The 25,613-nt window shown below is 35.0% G+C and overlaps 1 protein-coding gene across 8 annotated transcripts in view; it reads right to left on the reverse strand.

The window, feature by feature from the left end:
* NBEAL1 (neurobeachin like 1) overlaps positions 1 to 25,613 on the reverse strand; it is a 240,173-nt gene that overhangs the window by 157,527 nt on the left and 57,033 nt on the right. For all 8 annotated transcript variants that reach the window (XM_057503678.1, XM_057503677.1, XM_057503676.1 and 5 more), the window contains 4 exons: positions 9,391 to 9,473; positions 6,885 to 6,970; positions 4,304 to 4,610; positions 2,697 to 2,803 (listed from right to left, as the gene is read on the reverse strand). In XM_057503678.1, the coding sequence (XP_057359661.1) occupies positions 2,697 to 2,803; positions 4,304 to 4,610; positions 6,885 to 6,970; positions 9,391 to 9,473 (583 nt within the window). The remainder of the gene's footprint in view (positions 1 to 2,696; positions 2,804 to 4,303; positions 4,611 to 6,884; positions 6,971 to 9,390; positions 9,474 to 25,613) is intronic.

A 25,613-nucleotide genomic window follows, 5' to 3' on the forward strand; every position in this document is an offset into this window, starting at 1 on the left:
TTGAGGAATCTATCACCTACCTCCATCAAATATGTTTATTAATAAAATCTGCAGTTCTTTTACTTAATGCATAGAAAACATTTTTTCTTTGGACTAAACAGTGAACTTAAGTATGAGTAACACAGATACAAAACTACATACAACAATGAACTTAGGGTCAGAATACCTGGGTAAGAAATCCTACTTCCAGCTATATTAGTGTTAACCTTGGGTTAATTATTTAACCTTTTAGGACATATTTTTTGATTTATACAATAAAAGAGTTAGGCAGTTTATTTCAAAGATTCCCCCTAATTTTTTAATACTCTAATGTCTTCTGATGAATCTACAGTGATTCTGACTAGAATATTCCAGAAATAAAGATCAGTATCAGTGGGGAGCTCCAGGGTCCCAAAGCCTGGCTTTCCCCTCTGAAACAAGTTTCTTCTCTAGCATTTCCTGCTTCAAAACAAAGTGTGATAAATAGCATCAAATATTTAAATTTTAAAACACTATGATTGTAAACAAGTTTCCAATTCTAAATTACAAGAAATCTAGCCTTACCATCATGAAAGCTATGCCAAAACAGCTTTATACTTTTTTAAAAAGATGCTGTTAATGATGATGACAGAGATTTTTATTATATCTGAGTTTCACATATTGAAGAAAAGCACATACTAATAAATTTTAGTAGTAACTAATTTTAGCCTAGTGATTTACCCTTCAATGTGTGGCTTGCAAGTTTATCACTTTAGTTGCCTTTGTAAGTGCTTTTTTTTAACAACAAAAGGTTTTATATTTATCTTATGCTGACTTTATCTACCTAGGATTTCTTTCCCAAGAATGATTTGTAAATCATCTTGACTCTCCTGTGGCAATTTAGGATGTTCATCGACATCATACATATTAATTTCTATTTATTTCATCAATACATTCTTTACTATTTTATGTAAGTTAAGCAATACAGTGATGTAAATGCATTCAGGGATATCCCTCTTAACAGTGTAGAAGATTTCAAGGAGCTGATGATAAAATCCTTTTTCTGGAATATTCTCCTAGAATCAGAATGAACCCCTAGTATTTTTCAGCAGGGAGTCCATGAAAGGAATAACTCAAATAGAAAAAGAAAAGGTCTTTGAAGTAGTTTCATTTTCAAAGGTTTCTCAAGAAGCTATCTAAAAAAACTGATTCCATCTTGAAATTTATGGAAATATAATAGAGATATTAATTATTATGTATTCACACATAAAGCTGCTACAAGTGTTAGAAAAAAATAAGAAAAATAATAAGAAAGTTGGTAGTATGCTACAATAACCTTAATAATATTTCTATTTTTCTACTTTTCTGTATTTCCCAATTATTTGTAACTTGTTTTTATACAAGTTTCACTAATTTAAAAGACAAGTTTATGCCTTTGATCTAGTAATTATACTAGAAATAGAAGTTCTAGTCTATGAAACTTGAAAGAGTTACGTAATAGCAAAGAAAGGAAGCAAATTAAGTATCTACCAATAGGAAATACTTAAGTAAGTTATAGTACATTCACTTAATATAATATTAAAATCAAAGTTATGATAGATTTAAAAATATTATATAGATATTAAAAACAAAATTATGTAGATATTAAAATAATAATACAGAAAAATACTAACGAAATAACTGTAAATGAAACAACAGCAAAATATTATATGCATTAAATGCTCACACCAAGTTTGAGCAATGCATAATAAAAAAGAATTTGAAACTCAACAACAAAACACAAACAACCCAAGTAAAAAAAATACAAAGGACTTGAATAGATTTTCTCCAAAGCAGATATACAAATAGCCAAAAAGCACATGAAAAGAGGCTCAAATAACTAATCATTATAGAAAGCCAAATCAAAATCATAATGAGATAACACTTCACCCCATTAGGATGGTTATTATCAAAAAGAAGAAAATAACAAGAGTTGATGAGATGTCGAGAAGTAGAACCCTTGTGCACTGTTGGTAGAAATGTAAACTGGTGCAGCTGCTATGGAAAACAGTAAAGGTGGCTTTCAAGAGATTAAAAATAGAACTAACATTTGATCCAGCAATTCCCCTTCTGGATATATACCCAAAATAACTGAAGGCAGGGTCTCAAAGAGATATTTATATATTCATGTTCATAGCAGTATAATCTATGATAGCCAAAAGGTTGAATCAACACAAATGTCCATCAACAGATCAATGGATAAACAAAATGTGGTATATACATACAATGGAATATTATTTGGACTTATTGAGGAAAAATATTCTGTAATACACAACATGGATGAATCTTGAGGATATTACATGCTAAATGAAATAAGCCAATACAAAAGACAAATACTGCATGTTCCACTCACAGGAGGGTATAGATTAGTTAAAAATCAGAAAGACAGAAAATAGAATAGTGGTTGCTAGAGACTACAGGAAGGAGAGAATATGGAGTTGTTTAATGGGTATAGAGTTTCAGTTTTACAAGATGGAAAGAGTTATGGGGAATGGATGGTGGTAGTGGTTAGACAACAGTGTACATATATTTAATACCACTGAACTGTACACTTAAAAATGGTTAACATGGTCAATTTTACTTATATGAAATTTATCACAATAAAAAAGAAAAAAGTTTAGTAATAATATGCTCAGATTTGAATCAAAACATGAAATAACAGCTCCTTAAAATCAAAGACAATAATAATAGAAAAATACCTTGCAGTTCTGTAGTAGTCGTATGAGATGTTCAAAGCAATTACTGTTTAGAAAAATGGCCTGCAAAACAGGCCTGTCTGTGCAGTCTAACATGGCTGTGATGGTATCTAGGAAAATAAAAACAAAACTGTCCATTTATAAAGTGGAAAATTTGGGATCATAGAAACAATTACTATAGCCATATTTTTAATTTAGATTTTTAAGCTGACAAACAGATGTAAATTAATTTGGAAATATAGGGAATGGGAGGAGAAAACAAAATCTGTGCTTATTACTTGATAAGAAAAGTAAACATTTTTACATTTTACGATTAAACATATTTGAGCTTTTATATGTAAGAGTGATATATATTTCCTAGAGATTTACTTAGTTGTACTTCTATTATAATGCTCAACAGTGGTTCCCAGCTTTCCATCAATAAGCAACACTAGTTATGTTACAGCAACACATTATCCTTTATACATTATAAAATTAACATATCGCCATTATAAAAATGCAACTTGGATAATCAACCCTTTTGTGCTGATGCTTTGCTTTTATTTCTTACTGAAGGGACATCTAGCATAAGTAATATGATAGTTTGTAACAAAAAAGAAGTCCATTGAATATAGACTTCAACTTTCTTGTAAACTTACAATTCATAATAATTATAAAACATGACATGTTATAACACATAAAAGAATAGAAACTATGTGTGATGAACCTTATCTTCCTAAGAAACACTGTTGAAATGGATCATTTCACCACGATTTTGATGTACAATATTTTTAAATTGGACACGACACCACACACACACACCCTGAGCATGTAATTTTTAAGTCTCTATAGCTATACAACAAACCATTAATGTTGGTTATGTCTGGGTGGTAGAATATAAAAAAACTTTTATTTTTTTACTTACCTGAATTTCCTAGGACAGCTAGTGAAAGTATTTTATTTCTATAAGAAGGATTTCTCAGCAATATTTGTATCTATCAATCTTAACAGATTACATAAGATTTTAAAAATCTAATAGTATTTGTATCTAACTGGCCATCTTCTTATACAATAAGAAATCACATATATTGGTGAAGGAGCTTGCAGAGAGACAGAGAAATATAAGCACAGAATGATACAGAACAATCTACACGAAGAGAGGGAAAGAGAAACAAGATTCACACAGAGAGGCTCTGCGGAAACAAAACAAGAGGCCATCTAGGAGGACATATGCTGAAGTGACGTCTACAAAGATGTAAGAGAAGCACATACAAAACTGATCATATGTGACTCCGCCATAGGTTAGAAACTACAAATGACACTTTCTGAAATTTATTTTCCTAGAATTCCAAAATGATAGCTGACTTTCTTTTTAACACTGATGCTTTTAGTGGATTACACTTTCAAAAAAGAATATAGAGATTCAATTTTGTCACTGTTAAAGCAGGTATTGTAGAAAAACAAATCAACTCCATATTAATTATTTTAAAGTAAAAATCTAAACAATCACATGATAGCTGAATTAAACAATTTCTATACAAGGGCCTTTTGTTTCAAATAAAATGGGGAATATGAGAGCAAAAAAACTCAGAGAAAACTGAGTACAATAATCAAGTTTATGTAATACTTACTCAACATTTTGATCTGCAAAGCTATGAACCGGCTTTGCCACTGTCTGGACCTCCTTTGACTAGATAAAGCTGAATGATCTGAGTTTAGCAATTTAAAATAGGTCTCCAGAAGAGCACTGGTTTCCACTTGACGTTGGTCAGAGCTGCTAGTGAGAAGGATATGTACAACTTCTGTGAGGCACTTTAAAGTAAGTTCTAACTTTCTACCCACTTCTTCAGGATTTCCATCCTCCCAGGAATCACAATCTGCCAAAACTCTCATAAGAACTTCCATGGTGGCTGGAGAAATTGCTTGCAAGGCATTCCTCTGAAACATGAGAGACAATGAAAATGAAACCCCAACCTAACTAAAGTTCTATATGTTTGCGAAAACAGAGAGAATTTAATAAATCTGCCGATAATTTTCTGTTAATAAATCAACATATAAAACAATTTAAACAAATACTTTACAGACACTTCTAGTGACTTACGCATATTAAGTCTTCATTTTCTTACTACTAATGGAATTCTGATTTTATTCAGACAGCAATCTGCCCACATAGAAAACTTGCTTACCACCCTTCCTTGGAGACAGGGTAGCCATGTGATATTGTTCTGGTAAAGAACCATAGCCAGTAGACTATGAAGATATCACTTTACAAATAGAAAGAGAAGGATTCTTTGCTCTTGGCCTTTTCATCTTTTTCCTGCCTGGAAAGCAACACAATGCTTGGAGCCACCTTTATATCATGAGGAAACAAGCCTGAGAATTAAAGTAGCAGGCTACAGAGAACAGAACAAGAATATCAAAGGACCTTAGTTCTGGATGATACCATTGAGCTGCTCTATCAGCCCAGAACCGTAAGAATTAAAAACAAAACAAAAAAAACTCAGTTTGGTTAAGCTTATTTCAGGTTTTCTGTGGTTATAGCAAATCCATCCCAAATGACATAGATACACTGGTAACTGGTAGTTATTCAAGGTGATACATTAAGACAGGAAATGAACTATATTGCCTTAAATTGATATATAATGAATCAGAACAAAATTATGCAAAGTAATCTAGAAGTAATAGCAGTTAGGCCATTAAGACTTATTATTATGGGTATAATAAATGCTATTAATAATATTACTATGGAAGAAATTACTGATGGCTTACCCAACACCCATTCTCCTCTGCTTCCTTACTAACAGAACCCCTGTTTTACTGGACACATGGCTACCAGGAATAAAGATTATAATTCCTAACTTCCCCTGCTGTCAGAAGGCTAAGGAAGCAAGTTTTATCAATTTTTAAAAATCTGGACACATTTGCCTTCTTAGCAGTTATCTGATGGAGTCTGGCAAATGAAATAAAAAAGACGAGTGTTAGCTTTTAAAGACAGTTGGCACACACCAATTGTCTCATTCTTATCTCCCCCTCCATCTTCATACCCAAAATGCAGACAGGATGGCCAGACTCCAGAAGCTATCTTTTAGCACAAGAAATAATAGTAAGAATAACAAATTGACATTCAGAAGGAACCTAAGCCCCTGAAGACCCTAAAGCCACCTGACTAACTCTGGACTGCTTTTTTTTGGAAAAAAATTAACTTCTAATTTAAGCTGTTATAATTTTAGTATTTACTATTTACTCGTATTTACTATTAGAGTTGAAGACGAGAAGGCAAGGTAGCCCACTAGAAAACACAAGCATCATTATCGATAACTGTGGTTTTGTTACCATACATTTTTATATACTACAGTTGTTGCAATATCTTAAAACATACTCAACTCTTCTTTGAAATTACAGTAGCTATTAGACTTGCTGTATCTTTTTATGTTATAAGTAAGCATGTGTTACTATGCTACAAATTTGTTTTATTAATACTTTAGTAATTGCATTTCATTATAATTAGTTTTCTTTGTGGTCTTGTATATTTTATTTTAGGCATTTGAAAACATTCTACAGGCTTTACCAGACTGCCAAAGGGGTATGTGGTACAAAAAGTGTTAGAAACTTCTGATCTAAACTATGGGCAACGAAAATATGTAGAGTGTTCTTTCTGAACTATAATCCTGTTTTTAACTAGTAGTTATACTCAAAGTTTACCACAAACAGCTTTTAAGATGCTCAAATAAAGAAATAAACATTAGTAAAATTTCTTTCTTGTTAATAGAAAACTTGGGTTTGCTGGAAAAAAATGCATACGAACCTTGTATTTATACATTTAGCAACTGTAAATAGAAAAGTGACTAAATTCATTATGTCTTTGAAAATCAGATGGCTAGAGTTTGATTTTACTAAGTGGAGTTAATAGGGTTGACTGTCTTCTGTACTCTAAAATAATAACTAGTAGCTGAAAGTCAACACAACTAAGAACTTAACAATACCAAAACTGTTAAATCTGGTTATTTATGCAGTAATTTTATTGTTAATGGTAATATTATTACTTAGGATTTTTTGGAAATAACAAAATAAATAACAGATTCGCTTTAAACAAGATACAAATTCAGAAAAATATTTGTATGGTTCATAAAAGTATAAGAAGACAAAATTACACACTAAATAATCCATGGAAAATTTCTCACTGTTTTATGTATTAATTTTCATTTTCCTCACCTGTCCACCAGCTACAATGGCTCCAAAGAGATGCAATAAACAACACTTAAGACTTTCCTTGAGATGTTCACTTTCCTGAAAACACTCTGTGAATGTAATTCACAAATAAGCATGTAAGATTTCTCTTTCACAGTATGATTTACCTCTAAGGAACATTTATTACTGAAACATTAAGAATTATTTGTGAAAAAGCTAATAAAAGACAGGTTGATATGCATTTTTTCATAGGGAAGAAAAAGAAAAACCATTTATTAGGTAATATTTTAGATACCTTATTTACATTATCTCATTAAATTCTCATAATACTCCATATGAGGATATTTGCCCCATTGATAAATGAGGAAATGGAAGGTCAAAATTTAATACCCTGCATAAAGCCACAAGGCTAAGTGACAGAGCTAGAAATTGACTGAAACCTAACATAAAATTAGATGCCTTTTTACTACTATTGCCTCCTGTTAGTGAAATTGAGTATAATTATTCAATTATAAAATTCAAAGAACTGGATAAAATTATTTCCTGGGTCTACTCCAGGGCCCATATTGTAAAATTCTAATAGCAATAGTAATCTTTCCTTTAATATTACAAATTATTTTATTGTTTTTAAAACATTATACATGCACATGACAAAGAAAAAGTAAAAAAAAACTGACAAGGAAAAGTAAGACTCCCTCCAAACTATTGCAAAATCTACTATGCTCCCACACCTTAAAATAAAAAAGAAGAAAAGGTGTTTATGCTCTTTTTTTTTGTTTTGACTTAATACACCCTGGGTATTATTGCACCTTGGCATACATACCTGCTTTATTCATACCACTACAACGATATACTTTACTTAACCTGTTCTCTACTGGTAAACTTTCATGCCTTACCCCTTTCTTTTGATACTGCTGATAATCCAGTAATGTATATCATTTTGCATATATCAGTACACATGAAGATAAGACTACAATAGAATTGTTTCCAGTATTTTACATAACAAATATTACCAGAAGAAACAGCTTTGAGGTAAAATGTACTGAAATTTACACTTAAAAATTAAGTCATCCATCTATCTTGGAATAACTATCATTACACATGGTTTTCTGCAAGAAATAACTAGAAAATTGGAGGTTCTAGAAATTTTAGGTTCTAGAAATTTGAGTTAGGAGACAGATGAGAAGTTTGGTGAGGCCTAGGCAACGGAATTTGTGAAGCAGTACAGGAGTGAAGGAAGCTATACAGAGAAAGCCCTCCAGAAACATGCACAGGGCTCACTTTGAGTCCAAGTATCAATCATTACATGATAGTGTGAAATCCCACAAAACAGGTAAAAACCTACCAAGAAATCGTAAGCTCAGTAATTGTCAGATTTTACACAGAGCCAGAAGATGACAAGGTGTGGTTCAATCACACCAGACACACAGAAAACACATAAAAAAATGTAACAAGATATACTATGTAAACTCTAGTCATAAGATTATTGGAGTGAAATTACATCATTGGAAACCTGACAAATGTGCACAGAGGACAAATGTGTTACCAGGCAACATTGCTTAAGGTAAAAATGGCCCTTGAGATGGACAAGGACAACTATGAATGACTATAAATACCTGCCGGGAACTCATAAACTTGGGTTTCCCTGACTGCAGTGTAACTTGCAATTTAGGCATTTCCCTTCCCAGGATTTGGAAGTTACATTCATGGACGATTACAATGTACAGTGGCTTCTATTGGGCTACTGTGCTTCAAAGACAGGATGGCTTTACACACCCACAAATTTGGTCTCCCCTCTTTTAAAGAACTCAAGAATAGCTCATGGAATGTTGTGAAATCTCCTGCTGAATAGAAACACCTACACTATTCTACAGACTTGCTGGGTTTCCTGTCTTGTGTCCTTTAAGTGAGTTCCTCCAGTTCCAGGCATAGCCTATTGTGGACATGTGAGTTTGATTATCCAGCTGAAGCCACTATCACTACCAATGGTCAAGCAGAGTGGGTGCTGCAATCATCCTCCCTTAGCAATCAAGGATTATTTATGTCTTATTTCTTAGGCAAAAAAAAAAGAGAGAGAGAGAGAGAGAAAGAACTAAACAAATATGGCAAAATGGCGAAATGTTAAATTTGAGTGGGAAACACAAGGTGCTCATTCCTTTTATATTTGAAAATTTTTCTATATTCTCAAATACAATAATGTTTTTTTTAACAAAACTAGAGTCCATATAATGGTTACACAAATAGTAGCCATCTCTCAAGTTTATTTGCAGTAAAAACTCTGAAGTTCTAAAATACACTACCATCACTAAAATATTCAGCTCCTCTCACAGGAAAAACACACACTTTCAGAACAGTAAATTAAAGAAAAGAAAGAACAATAATCTCAGCAAAATATGAATCAAGTTCTCCAGTTACAGGTTCTCACAGTCTTTATCTTACAAATACACAAAGCTGAATCAAGGGAATAATCAAAGCAACATCGAAGTCAAAGTAAGATAAATTCAAAATCAAAGTTAGAGCTGTTACTTACGATAAAAGAAAGGGACAAACTCCACTGTGAGAGAAGCTGGTTTATATTTCTGTCTGCTCTTTTCCACAGCACTAAGGATTCGTCTATCATTAAAAAGAAGTTAATACCAAATTATAACATGGGCAAGTAGACATGGCACAATTATAAAAACAATTATAAAATTAATGTAATATTTTACTTTGATTTCTGTGCTGAATAATATATCTCCTGAATTAGCATAATCTTGAAAAAAGAAGTCTAGCCAGTAATTTATATGCTCACCAATGAAGGTATTCCTTCTATTGAATTAAGCAGGTATTTTTTAAATGCTTAATGGTGAAACACAGCACCCAGGTTAAATCTCCAAACAACTGGAAATAGAAAAAGGAACTAGCCAGTCTGTAAAAGAATTTGTTCAGCAGCACTGGTAATTTGACACCTAAGGTAGTAGCTTATTACTACAGTGCAACTAAAATTCACCAGAAGTCAGGCTACTCTGTGCAACTTGCTGCAATTTTATCTGGACACAAAGACCATACCACTGGCTTCTTCTATCTTAACCATGTATACCCAGTATGGGCTGGGAATATGTTTGTTTTTGAAGACAATTCCAGTAGTTATAATAACTAAAATATTTCTACAGACTTTGGTAAGGCCAACACAAATAGCATGTGCTTATACCAAGAACATTTCAATTCAACACAAAATGAGTCTCTTTGCTGGGCATGGTGGTGTGGGGATTGGAGAATAAAAGCCTGTTACAATGATACATCCAACTGGTGGACTGCTGCAAGCTTTAAAAAAAAAAAAAAAATTCCACATTTTTTTTCAGGTCCTGAAAATGCTCTTAACATTGTGAGATAAAACCAACAGAAATGCAAAAAGTTTGAAGAACCACCACATAGAAATTCCATACATCTAAATATGATCTGATAAAACACTGGATTCAGCAGCTTTCTTCTTAGCAACCAAACTGAGAGGTTGAAATTAGTTTCTTTACAATTATTTAAAGCTAGAAAGAAAAGTCACTTAGTTGTAGAATAAGCCAAATAAAACATGCATTGCTGGACTCAAATGACAGAATAAAGTTCTATATCCAGATCTAATATTCAGACTCATTAAAATCGTATCAGACACCATTTGCTACTACATTGCTTTCCAAATCTATACCATTCGCCATTGTGTAGAAGGCATAAGAATTATCATACTCTCTGTATTTAATTTCAAATATAACATCATAGACTAGATCATCCTATTTAATTAAGACCATTGTCAAAAATGTTTTTATGACAATACAAATATTATTGGAGTTTCAAAATAAAAGTTCAGTCATGCCTTCAGAAGAAATCCAGACATGTGGTAGAAAAATTAGTTTTAAAAAGATGAAATTTGATTTAGCTTTCAGTTAGGTTTATCCAGTAGATTATTAACATTTTGCACATTTATTATAAATTATGGTATCAATTAAGAGGTTGGATATATCCTATCCAAACATCCTGTGTTATAAACAAAAATAATGAGCATTCCACTTGGTTAACATAATAAAAACGTACTCCTGCAATCTGTGATTAATAACTCATTCTTAAGGCCCTGTATTAGATGTAACATATGAACATAAATCATTTCCACTGTAGTGTTTTTAAAATTTAATGTGCTAATATAAAAAGGGTGAAAACTATTATACATAACACACATATTAAAGCATCAGTAATCTTCAACGTATGTTTTTAATAGATAGAACAGCTAAAAACAAACTTAGTTTTGTACAATTTTTAGAACACAACATAGTTTCTCCATTATTACCTGATATGTGGCCCAAGCAGGTAGCACTTAGCAGATGCTAATAAATACCAATAGGTTTCTGATAAGGCAGCAAAACATTTGTTTGTGCCTCAGTTTTCTAAGTTCATGTACCCCAGTCAATTATTTTGAGCTTCTTTTTTTGTGCTCCCAACATGCCTATGATAGAACTACTTTTCTTATTTTTTTTAACTTTTTATCTAGAAATATTTACAAGGTCTCACAAAAGCTACAAGAATAAAAAAAGTACAAAGAACTTCAAATATAGTTTACCCAGGCTCATTGTTACCACTTTTTCCCAAATGCTTTACATTTGGTCACTCTTACCCCATATATTTAGTGCACATATATTTATATATACACATATTCAGACATATTTTTCAGAACATTTAAGAGCAAATTATGTATATTCTGGCCCTTTTCTTAAATCTCTAAATGCTTAAGTGTATACTTCCTAAGAATAAGGATACTGTCTTACATGACACCACAGTATATATTTCTATACATTTAACATTAATACATTTATCTAACCTATCATTTATAATCCAGTTTTATTAATTGACCCCATAGTATACTTAATAGTATTTCCCCCACCCCCTATGTACAGCTCCCTTTCTAGAGTCAGGTATTGCATTTAACTGTCTAATCTCTTTAGCCTCCTTCAATATGACACTTTATGACTTCTTTATGACACTTTTAAAGAATGCTGTCCCCCACCCCCAACTTCATTCATTAAAATATTCTTCATTTTGGGTTTGATATTTCCATACAATTAGATTCAGATTATGCATTCTCGGCTGGGATACTATACAAGCAATAGTGTGTCCTTCTCAGACTATCATAGCAGGAGGTACAGGAGATATATCTGCTTCTCAATGTTGATGTTAATTTTGATCATCCAGACAATGTACTGTCCAGTATTATAAAACAATTCCTAACTTTTCCTTTGCAATAAATAAATAATCTGTGGGGAAACATTTTAAAACTATCCAAAAATGATGCTCCTTTCTAAAATTTCTCCTAGATTTAGCATCTCAATCCATATCCTTCTTATGATGTGTGCAAAATGTTGATTTTTATTTCCCAACACAAGCATCCCCTATTTATTTCCTAATTGGCACCTGGCCTTTTACTATAAGCAAGGAGGCCTCTTGCTTGGCCTGGCATGGACTCATGAATTCCTTTTTTCCACAATGGCTTGTAATTTACTGTAACTGATTATTTTTGTGTATACATTATCCCAGATTTGACAAGTAGAACTCCAGGGCATAACTTAAATTATTTTTCACTGTGGGCAGGCAATAAGTCCTACTGAACTTTCACTGGACACAATGTAGGAACTCAATAAATATATTTGAGTATATTTAATGAATGAATAAATCATTTTCAAGGGAAGATTTCTTTCCCTACACTTACTTTAGTTCCACTTGAGGAAATCTTTCTAAATATGTGAGATTCTACAAATAGAATAAAAACTGAGCTAAAAATTAATCAAATCTATTAATAAAATCAAATTACATATGGATATAAAAAAATCCACATATTTCATCAAACAAGAAATATAATTTTAAATGGTTCTGTATTTAGAATTATGCTTATTTAATTAAACCTGTTCTAATCACCTTTAGCTGTTTTGATAAGAAAAGGTACAGATAAGAAAATATGTACATTACAAATTTCCACTTAACTTCAGAATCACATTAATATATAAGATATAATGTATTGCTATAGATCCCCTGTACAGGTATACCTTGTTTTATTACACTTTACTTTGTCATGCTTTGAAGATACTGTGTTTTTTTTACAATTGAAGGGTTGTGGCAACCCCACATCGAACAAGTCTTATCATTGCCATTTTTGTAATAGCATTTGCTCTCATCATGTCTCTGTGTCTATTTTAGTAATTTTCACAATATTTCAAACTTTTTCATTATTATATTTGTTATGGTGATCTGTGAGCAGTGATCTTTTATGTTACTACTGTAAATTATTTTGGGGAGCTACAAACCATGCCCAAATAAGATGTCAAACTAAATTAATAAATGTGTGTGTTCTGTCTAGTCCACAGACAGGCCATTTTCTGTCTCTCACCTTCTTCAGGTCTCCCTATTCCCTGAGACACAACAATATTGAAATTAGGCCAATTGATAACCTTAAAATAGCCTCTAAGTCTTCAAGTTAAAGGAAGAGTCCTGTGTCTCTCATTATAAATCAAAAACTAGAAATGATTAAGCTTAGAAATGACGAAGGCAGGACAAAAGCTGAGACAGGCCAAAAGCTAGGCCTCCTATATCAAACAGCCAAGTTGCAAAAGCAAAGGAAAAGTTATTGAAGGAAATTATGAGTACTATTTCAGGGAACACACTAATGATAAGAAAGCAAAACAGTCTTATTACTGATACAGTTTTAGTGGTCTAGATATAAGGTCAAACCAGTCACAACATTCCCTTACACCAAAGCCTAATCCAGAGCAATGCCCTAACTCTCTTCAATTCTATGAAGGCTGAGAGAGGTGAAGGAAACAAGAAGAAAATCTGTAAACTAACAGAGGTGGATTCATGAGGTTTAAGGAAAGAAGACATTTCAGTAACATAAAAATGCAAGGTGAAAATGCAAGTGCTGATGTATGTTAAAGATGCAGCAAGTTATCCAAAAGACATAAAATAATTAATGAAGATGGCTACATTAATCAATATTTTTCAGGATTCACAGCTGAATTCTAACAAACATTTAAAAAAAGAGCTAATACCCATCCTTCTTAAAGTATTCCAAAAAGTAGAAGAGGAGGGAATACTTCCAAACCCATTCTATGAGGCCAGCGTCACTCTAATACCAGACAAAGACAAAACAAAACAAAATTACAGACCAGTATTCCTGATGAATACAGATGCAAACAACCTCAACAAAAATATTAGCAAATCAAATTCAAAAATACATCAAAAGGACCATCCATCACAACCAAATGGGATTTATTCCAGGGAAGCAAGTGTTGTCCAATGTACAAATTGTACAACTGTACAATTATTTGTAGATCAATGTGCTACATTGTATTAACAAACAGAGGGATAAAAACCATATGATCATCTCAATAGATGCTGAAAAAGCATTTTACAAAATTCAACATTCACTCATGATAAAAACTTTCAACAAAATGGGTAAAGAGGGAACATACCTCAACAAAATAAAGGACACATAGGACAAACCCACAGCTAATACCATACTGAATGGTAAAAAGCTGAAAGTTTTTCCTCTAAGATCAGGAATCAGACAAGGATGTGTACTCTCACCACTTTTATTCAACAAAGTACTGGAGATCCTAGCCATGGAAATCAGATGACACAAAGAGATAAAAGGCATCCAAATAGGTAAGGAAGAAGTTAAACTGTCACTGTTTGCAGATGACATGACATTATATATAGAAAAACCTAAAGACTTCACCAAAAAACTATTAAAATTAGTAACTGGATTCAGCAAAGTTGGAGGAAAAAAAATAATACACAAGGAAGTGTTACATTCTTATATACTAACAATGAACTAGAAGAAAGAGAAATCAGGAAAACAACTCCACTGACAATTTCATCAAAAAGAATAAAATACCTAGGAATCAACCTAACCAAAGAGGTGAAAGACCTATACTCTGAAAACCGTAAGACACTGATGGGAGAAATTAAAGATACAAATAAACGGAAATATTCCATGCTCGTGGACAGGGCAAGACTGTATATTGTCAAAATGGCCATCCTGCTAAAGCAATTTACACATTGATTGCAATCTTTATCTAAACACCAAGGGCATTTTTCAATGAACTAGAGAGAATAATCGAAAATTTACATGGAACCACAAAAAGACCCTGAATAGCCAAAGCAATTCTGAGAAAGAATAATAAAATTGACATCAAGTTATACTACAAAGCTACAGTAATTAAAACAGTATGTTACTGGCACAAGACTAGACCTACAAGTCACTGGAACAGAATAGAGAGCCCAGACATAAACTCACATATGTATGATCAATTAATATATGAAAAGGGAGCCATGAACATACAATTGTGAAATGAAAGCCTCTTCAACAACTGGTACTGGCAAAACTGGACAGCTATATGCAAGAGAATGAATCTGGATTACTATCTAACTCCATACACAATAGCAAACTTGAAATGGATCAAAGATCTTAATTTAAAACATGGAACCATAAAATTTAGAAGAAAACATAGGCAAAAATCTCATGAAATAAGAATGAGCAATTTTTTTCTAGACACATCTCCTCGGGCAAAGGAAACAAAATCAAAACTGAGCTAGTGGGACTATATCAAACTAAAAAGTATCTGTATAGCAAAGGACACCATCAGCAAAACAAAAAGGCAATCTACAGTATGGGAAAATATATTTATAAATGATTTATCTGTTAACTGGTTAACATCCAAAATATAAGAAGAACTCATAAGCCTTAACACCAAAAAACAAAGAACCCAAGTAAAAAATGGGTAGAGGACCTGAACAGACACTTTTCAAAAAAAAAAATAAAGATGGCCAACAGACACATGAAAAGATGTTCCACATTGTTAATCAACAGGGAAATGTAAAGCAAAACCAAAATTAGATTATTACCTCACACCAGTTAGAATGGCCACATCCAAAAGCCAAGAAATGACAAGTGTTGGCAAAGGTGTAGAGAAAGGGACCCCCCCCCCCCACTACAGTGTTTGTAGGAATGTTAATTGGTGCTGCCACTGTGGAAAGCAGTATGGATGTTGCTCAAAAAAATAAAAATAGAAATACCATGCCACTCAATAATTCAACTTTTAGGAATCTCCAGAAGAAAACAAAATAACTGAGTTGAAAAGATATATGCACACCTATGTTTACTGCTGCATTATTTACAACAGCCAAGATTTGGAAGTAACTTAAGTGTCCATCAATAGATGAACGGATAAAGATGTGGTACATATACATAATGGAATATTATGCAGTCATAAAAAGAAAAGAATCCTGCCATTTGCAAGAACACAGATGGATATAGAGGGTATTATGCTCAGTGAAACAAGCCAGGCAGAGAAAGACAAATACCATATGATTTCACTTATTTGTGGAATCTGAAAACAAAACAAAATGAACAAAATAGCCATAGACTTGTAGACACTGAGAAATGACTGGTGGTTACCAAGGGGAGGGTTTGGGGTAGATGGGTGGGAAGGGTGAGGGTGAGGGTGAAAAAAGGGCACAAAAATCTCAATCATAACATAAGTTGTTGGTCAAGGGGATGATAATACAGAATGGAGAATATAGTCAATGGTTCTATAACATCTTCCTATGTTGACATATAGTAACTGCACTAGTTGAGGTAAGGATTTAATAATGTGTGTAACTGTTGAACCACTGTGTTGTATACTTGAAACCAATATAATATTGTGTATCAACTATACTTAATTGAAAAAAGAAAGGAAGGAAAAAAACGAGAAAAAAAGAATAACAGATTTTCAGTGTGGACAAAACAGCCTTTTATTGGAAGAATATGCCATCTAGGACTTTCATAACTAGAGAGGATTTCAAAGCTGGTTTCAAAGCTTCAAAGGAGATGCTGACTCTCTTGTTAAGGATTAATGCACCTGGTGACTTTTAAGATGAAATACTAGCTATTCTGAAAATCCTAGGGCCCTTAAGAACCATGCTAAATCTACTCTGCCTATGCTCTGTAAATGGAATAACAAAGCCTGGATGACAGCATATGACTTACTGAGTATTTTATGCCCACTGTTGAGACCTACTGCTCAGAAAAAAAGTCTAAGGTGTAGGAGGGGCTGATAGCAAGAATTAGATGAGAGGAAGAGATAATTTCCTTAAGTAACCCCTGACAAAAATGTCAAAATAAAGATAACTCTGATTAGCCAAGAACCAAAGTGCTAAATGAATACGAAGTCTACAAGTAGAGCACTGTTATGAGCTTCTTTGAATCTCCTGAGTATGAGCAGCACACGGGCAGAGGCAAAAGTTAGTGCCAGTGCTGTCTGAAAACTACTTCCATGTCTACCTAACTAGTGTAGAACTAACTTCTACGAGGTAGAACTAACTTCTTGGTCTCACTATGGTAGATGGAGACAATTACTTCTGGCAAAAGAGTTCTGAATGAAAATGAGATATGTCATGTCATGACCAGATGAGACCATTAAATTGCCAAATGAGACCAATGGGAGACATATCAGAGCTTTCTCTCTCTCACGGTAACCAGCAAAGCCTTAGATGCTTGCAGCTCTGTCAATGTGGGATCTTGAGTATGACGAGTATCTATGAGTAGAGGCTCCCTGCAAACCATGGTAGACAGAAAGCATGAATACGAAATAAACCTCTGTTATTCTAATCTCTTGTTTGTTACTGTGGCATAATCTATTTTAGCCTGATACAACAGCTTTGCCAAGAAAAGTTCAAAGCACTATCTCCCTGGGAAAAGAGACATATTAAAGTTCAATAGAAAAGGAAGTATTCAGAGTGTTCATTAGAGTATTCCCAATAATAAACACTCAAGAAAAACATCAGGAAAATTTGATGGTTAATTTTAGGTTTTGGAGGGTGTTTTTGAATAAGATTAACATTTAAATGGTTGAACTCTGGGTAAAGGAGTTGCTCTCCCCAAAGCGCCTCATCCAATCAGTTCAAAGCCTGAGTAGAACAAAAAGATTGCCCTCTACTAGCAAAGGGGAATTCTCCAACAGACTGCTATCAGACTCCATCTGCACTATCAATTCTGGTCTCTAGCTGATTGTTTTTGGACTAGAAGACTGGAATTGGAACATCATCTCTTTACCTACGAGCCTTTGGACTATAACTGCACGACTGGTTTTCCTGGGTCACAAACCTGCCATCCCACACTGCAGATTTGGACTTCCCAGCCTCTATAGTCAGGTGAGGCAACTGCACAGAATAAAACTTCCTATACACACACACACACACACACACACACACACACACACACACACACACACACACACACACTACTGGTTCTCTTTCCATGGAGAACCCTAATAAAGACAACTTCTTTCAAGGCATAAAAGAAAGCAAATGTATAAATAAGCAAATAGGGTACTTACATTTAATAACTGGAGTATTTGTTCTGATTATTTCTATTTATTACTTTTTGCTTTAACTAAAGGATGTCTTCTTTCAACAAAATATAACTACATAGAACATACAAAGTATTAACATATAGTCTACCTAAGTGTTCTCTCAGTTATCAATTCTTCACCATTATGCAATGGTCATTATTCAAAATGAGGGTATACTACCATAAAAATCCTGAAAAGCCTATAAAAACCAAATACTATAGTAATGAAATATTGCAGGAAGTGGCAATTATTTATAAATGGGTTAGGTTAAATTAAAAATGAAAATGGGAAAATCTTGAGATTCAAAGTATGGTGGACTTGGAAGACCTAAAACTACTCTTTGGGATTTGTACTGATAACTACGCTATATATGTCACTAAGCTCCTATATGTTATCATTCTATATTCTATCTGCTTGGTGATGCTGGGACAAGCACTCTACAAACTATATTTCTCTTTCTCCAGCTCCCCCACTGTTGGGTAGTGAACCAAAAGTGAGTACTAAACAGAGCCCGGAAAGTTGAAAGAGATTAACTCTTTACTCCTTATTTTTTACCAGCCAACAGTTCTTAACTGTAGCATTCACAGCTGGTTCCTGTCATCAGTTTATTTTTGGCAATCCCAGAACCAGCCTCTTCATGCCTACTTAGCAACATCAGCATTGCCTAGGCAATGATCTCGCTTCAGAGGTCTGAGCTCCAGCATTGCAGGGCCTCTTATCCAAAATTCCAGTTTCTGTGACTCCAATCTCTTCCCTTTGTTAACAAAGCCCCAGGAAAGTAGTTGCTTCCTGAAGTCACTACCTCTGTATTAATTAGTATACCCCTGTTGCTTTTTGAGTTCTCTAATACCCCCTTAACAATTTCCCTGTATTACATTGTCTCATTTTAAGTATCTAGCATGTAATGGACAGTGATTGCAATGGAGTGTGGGGGGACTTGATAATATGGGTGAATGTTGAAACCACAATGTTGCTCAGATGAAACCTTTGTAAGATTGTGTATCAATGATACCTTAATAAGTAAATGCGTAAATATTTAGCATGTTTTCAGTTTTCCTTGACTAGACCCTGATTGACACAAGCTCCACAATTAAAAACAAATAGACACAGGAGGAGCCAAGATGGCGGTGGGAGTAGACCAGTGGAAATCTCCTTTCAAAACCACATATATTTTTGGAAATACAACAAATACAACTATTCCTAAAAGAGAGACCAGAAGATACAGGACAACAGCCAGGCTACATCTACACCTGCGAGAAGCCAGTGCCTCACAAAGGGGGTAAGATACTAGCCGCGGCCCGGCGGGACCCGAGCACCCCTCACCCCAGCTCCCGGTAGGAGGAGAGGAGTCGGAGCGGGGAGGGAGACAGAGTACAGGAATGGTAAATACCCAGCCCTACTCATCCTCATGGGGAGCACAGACACACAGAGCGAGGTGTGCTGGATACTAGGTAAACGGAACAGTAAAACCTGCAAGCGGGTCCCTGCAGCCGGCACCCCCAGGACAAAGAAAAGAGAGTGCTTTTTGAAAGTCTTAAAAGGACAAGGACCCCGCCGCTGGAAGGAAGCGTCCCAGGACACGCAGTCCAGTGGCAGGGAATCCTGGGGAACACCAGGCGCCCTAAGCCCCGGGCAGCAGCTTTTCAGCTCTGAGGCCCCTCACAGAGAAAAAGAGCCTCCTCCCTGCTCCCCCGACAGGGCTCCACAACAGCAGAGCAGCAGCCTGAGAGAGGCCACGCCCACAGCAACTGCGGAGCTTACTCCACATAGGCTGGACAAGAATAAGAGACCCAGTCGGCGCACAGCTGCCCAGCACAAGGCGTGAGGAGTCGCCATTCTCCCAGGAGAGGAGGGCCACAACTAGAAAGAAGGGACGTTCTCCGAGCCGACACACTCGCCAGCTCCACACAACTACCTCTATCGCCATGAAAAGGCAGAAGAATTTGATTCAGACCAAAATCACATAGACAAACCCAGAGAAGGAGCTTGGAGAGACAGACCTAACCAATCTCCCTGAAAAAGAATTCAAAATAAAGGTCATAACCATGGTGATAGAGCTGCAGAAAAAAATGCAAGAGCTAACAGACAAAGTAGGGAGGGAGACTACAGAAAAAAAAAAGCTCTGGAAGGATTTAAAAGCAGAATGGATGAGATGCAAGAGGCCATTGATGGGATAGAAACCAGAGAACAAGAACGCATAGAAGCTGATGCAGAGAGAGATAAACGGATCTCCAGGAATGAAACAATATTAAGAGAGCTGTGTGACCACTACAAAATGAACAATATCCATAGTATAGGGGAACCAGAAGAAGGAGAGAGAGAAAAAGGGATAGAAAGTGTCTTTGAAGAAATAATTGCAGAAAACTTGCCAAAACTGGGGGAGGAAATAGTCGCTCAGGCCACAGGAGCACACAGAACTCCCAACAGAAGGAACCCAAGGATGACAACAACAAGCCACATAATAATTAAAATTACAAAGATCAAGGACAAGGACAGAGTTTTAAAGGCAGCTAGAGAGGGGGAAAAGGTCACCTACAAAGGAAAACCAATCAGTCTATCATCAGAATTCTCAACAGAAACCTTATATGCCTGAAGAGAATGGCATATTTTCAATGCAATGAAACAAAAGAGCCCTGAACCAAGAACACTATATCCAGCACGATTATCATTTAAATATGAAGGAGGGATTAAACAATTCCCAGACAAACAAAAGTTGAGGGAATTTGCCTCCCACAAACCACCTCTACAGGGTATTTTAGAGGGACTGCTCTAGATGGGAGCAGTCCTAAGACTAAACAGATTTCACTAGAGGAAATAAAATCACAGCAAAGAAAGCAGACCAACCAAATACTAACTAAAGGCAAAAAATAAAATCAACTACCCACAAAAGCAATTCAAGGAAACACAAAAGAGCACAGACTAAAACAACCAACATATAAAGAAAGGAGGAGGAGTAATAAGAAGGGAGAGAAATAAAGAATCATCAGACAGTGTTTATAATAGCTCAATAAGCGAGTTAGGTTAGACAGTAAGATACTAAAGAAGGTAACCTTGAACCTTTGGTAACCACGAATCTAAAGCCTGTAATGGCAATAAGTACATGTCTTTCAATAATCACCCTAAATGTAAATGGACTGAATGCACCAATCAAAAGACACAGACTAACAGAATGGATAAAAAAGCAAGACCCATCTATATGCTGCTTACAAGAGACTCACCTCAAACCCAAAGACATGCACAGACTAAAACTCAAGGGATGGAAAAAGGTATTTCATGCAAACAACAAGGAGATAAAAGCAGGTGTTGCAGTACTAGTATCAGACAAAATAGACTTCAGAACAAAGAAAGTAACAAGATAAAGAAGGATATTAAATAATGATAAAGGGCTCAGTCCAACAAGAGGATATAACCATAATAAATATATATGCACCAAACACAGGAGCACCAGCATATGTGAAACAAATACTAACAGAATTAAAGGAGGAAATAGAATGCAATGCACTCATTTTAGGAGACTTCATCACACCACTCACTCGAAAGGATAGAACCACAAGACAGAAAATAAGTAAGGACACAGAGGCACTGAACAACACACTAGAACAGATGGACCTAATAGACATCTATAGAACTCTACACCCAAAAGCAACAGGATAAACATTCTTCTCAAGTGCACATGGAACATTCTCCAGAATAGACCACATACTAGGCCACAAAAAGAGACTCAGTAAATTCAAAAAGACTGAAATTCTATCAACCAACTTTTCAGACCACAAAGGTATAAAACTAGAAACAAATTGTACAAAGAAAGTAAAAAGGCTCACAAACACATGGAGGTTTAACAATATGCTCCTAAATAATCAATGGATCAATGACCAAATTAAAATAGAGATCAAGCAATACATGGAAACAAATGACAACAATGACATAAAGGCCCAACTTCTGTGGGACGCAGCGAAAGCAGTCTTAAGAGGAAAGTATATAGCAATCCAAGCATACTTAAAGAAGAAAGAACAATCCCAAATGTACAGTCTAATGTCACAATTATCAAAATTGGAAAAAGAAAAACAAATGAGGCCTAAAGTCAGCAGAAGGAGGGACATAATAAAGATCAGAGAAGAAAGAAATAAAATTGAGAAGAATAAAACAATAGAAAAAAATCAATGAAATCAAGAGCTGGTTCTTTGAGAAAATCAACAAAAACAATAAGTCTCTAGGCCAGATTTATTAAGAGAAAAAGAGAGACAACACACATCAACAGAATCAGAAACAAGAAAAGAAAAATCACGACAGACCCCACAGAAATACAAAGAATTATTAGAGAATACTATGAAAACCTATACACTAACAAGCTGGAAAACCTAGGAGAAATGGACAACTTCCTAGAAAAATACAACCTTCCAAGACTGACCCAGAAAGAAACAGAAAATCTAAACAGACCAATTACCAGCAACGAAATTGAAGCGGTAATCAAAAAACTACCCAAGAACAAAAACCCCGGGCCAGATGGATTTACCTCGGAATTTTATCAGACATACAGAGAAGACATAATACCCATTCTCCTTAAAGTTTTCCAAAAAATAGAAGAGGAGGGAATACTCCCAAACTCATTCTATGAAGCCAACATCACCCTAATACCAAAACCAGACAAAGACCCCACCAAAAAAGAAAATTACAGACCAATATCCCTGATGTACGTAGATGCAAAAATATTCAACAAAATATTAGCAAACCAAATTCAAAAATACATCAAAAGAATCATACACCATGACCAAGTGGGATTCATCCCAGGGACGCAAGGATGGTACAACATTTGAAAAATCCATCAACATCATCCACAACATCAATAAAAAGAAAGACAAAAACTGCATGATCATCTCCATACATGTTGAAAAAGCATTCAACAAAATTCAACATCCATTTATGATAAAAATTCTCAACAAAATGGGCATAGAGGGCAAGTACCTCAACATAATCAAGGCATATATGATAAACTCACAGCCAACATCAAACTGAACAGCGAGAAGCTGAAAGCTTTTCCTCTGAGATCAGGTACAAGACAGGAATGCCTACTCTCCCCACTGTTACTCAACATAGTACTGGAGGTCATAGCCATGGCAGTTAGATGTAACAAAGAAATACAAGGAATCCAGATTGTTAAAGAAGAAGCTGAACGGTCACTATTTGCAGATGACGAGATATTGTACATAAGAAACCCTAAAGACTCCACTCCAAAACTACTAGAACTAATATTGGAATTTGGCAAAGTTGCAGGATACAAAATTAACACACAGAAATCTGTGGCTTTCCTATACACTAACAATGAACTAATAGCAAGAGAAATCAGGAAAACAATTCCATTCACAATTGCATCAAAAAGAATAAAATCCCTACGAATAAACCTAACCAAGGAAGTGAAAGGCCTATACCCTGAAAACTACAAGACACTCTTAAGAGAAATTAAAGAGGACACTAACAAATGGAAACTCATCCCATGCTCTTGGCTAGGAAGAATTAATATCGTCAAAATGGCCATCCTACCCAAAGCAATATGCAGATTCGATGCAATCCCTATCAAATTACCAACAGCATTCTTCAACGAACTGGAACAAATAGTTCAAAAATTCATATGGAAACACCAAAGACCCCGAATAGCCAAAGCAATTCTACGAAGGAAGAATAAAGTGGGTGGGATCTCGCTCCCCAACTTCAAGCTCTACTACAAAGCCACAGTAATCAAGACAATTTGGTACTGGCACAAGAAAAGACCCACAGACCAGTGGAACAGAATAGAGACTCCAGACATTAACCCAAATATATATGGTCAATTAATATATGATAAAAGAGCCATGGACATACAATGGGGAAATGACAGTCTCTTCAACAGATGGTGCTGGCAAACTGGACAGCTACATGTAAGAGAATGAAACTGGATCATTGTCTAACCCCATACACAAAAGTAAATTCGAAATGGATCAAAGACCTGAATGTAAGTCATGAAACCATAAAACTCTTAGAAAGAAACATAGGCAAAAATTTCTTGGACATAAACATGAGTGACTTCTTCATGAACATATCTCCCCAGGCAAGGGAAAGAAAAGCAAAAATGAACAAGTGGGACTATATCAAGCTGAAAAGCTCCTGTACAGCAAAGGACACCATCAATAGAACAAAAAGGTACTCTACAGTATTGGAGAATATATTCATAAATGACAGATCCGATAAAGGGTTGACATCCAAAATGTATAAAGAGCTCATGCACCTCAACAAACAAAAAGCAAATAATCCAATTAAAAAATGGGCAGAGGAGCTGAACAGACAGTTCTCCAAAGAAGAAATTCAGACGGCCAACAGACCATTAAAAGATGCTCCACATCGCTTGTCATCAGAGAAATGCAAATTAAAACCACAACGAGATATCACCTCACACCAGTAAGGATCACTACCATCCAAAAGACAAACAACAACAAATGTTGGCGAGGTTGTGGAGAAAGGGGAACCCTCCTCCACTGCTGGTGGGAATGTAAATTAGTTCAACCACTGTGGAAAGCAATATGGAGGTTCCTCAAAAAGCTCAAAATAGAAATACCATTTGACCCAGAATTCCACTTCTAGGAATTCATCCTAAGAATGCAGCAGCCCAGTTTGAAAAAGACAGATGCACCCCTATGTTTATCGCTGCACTATTTACAATAGCCAAGAAATGGAAGCAACCTAAGTGTCCATCAGTAGATGAATGGATAAAAAAGATGTGGTACATATACACAATGGAATATTATTCAGCCATAAGAAGAAAACAAATCCTACCATTTGCAACAACATGGATGGAGCTAGAGGGTATTATGCTCAGTGAAATAAGCCAGGCAGAAAGAGACAAGTACCAAATGATTTCACTCATAAGTGGAGTATAAGAACAAAGAAAAACTAAAGGAACAAAACAGCAGCAGAATCACAGAACCCAAGAATGGACTAACAGTTACCACAGGGAAAGGGACTGGGGAGGATGGGTGGGAAGGGAGGGATAAGGGGGGAGAAAGAAAGGGGGCATTACGATTAGCATGTATAATGTGGGGGGAGGCATGGGGAGGGCTGCACACCACAGAGAAAACAAGTAGTGATTCTACAGCATCTTATTACGCTGATGGACAGTGACTGTAATGGGGATTGTGGCGGGGACTTGGTGAAGGGGGAAGCCTAGTAAACATAATGTTCTTCATGTAATTGTAGATTAATGATAAAATAAATTTTAAAAATAGACACAAATCTATTAAAAATTATTTTCAAATTATGAAGTATGTTTTAAAAAGAACTTTCCTTGAAAATATGAAATAAATACTTGATACTACTATGC

This window comes from Manis pentadactyla, chromosome 6, assembly GCF_030020395.1.
Source record: "Manis pentadactyla isolate mManPen7 chromosome 6, mManPen7.hap1, whole genome shotgun sequence".
In the NCBI taxonomy this organism is placed as follows: Eukaryota; Metazoa; Chordata; class Mammalia; order Pholidota; family Manidae; genus Manis; species Manis pentadactyla.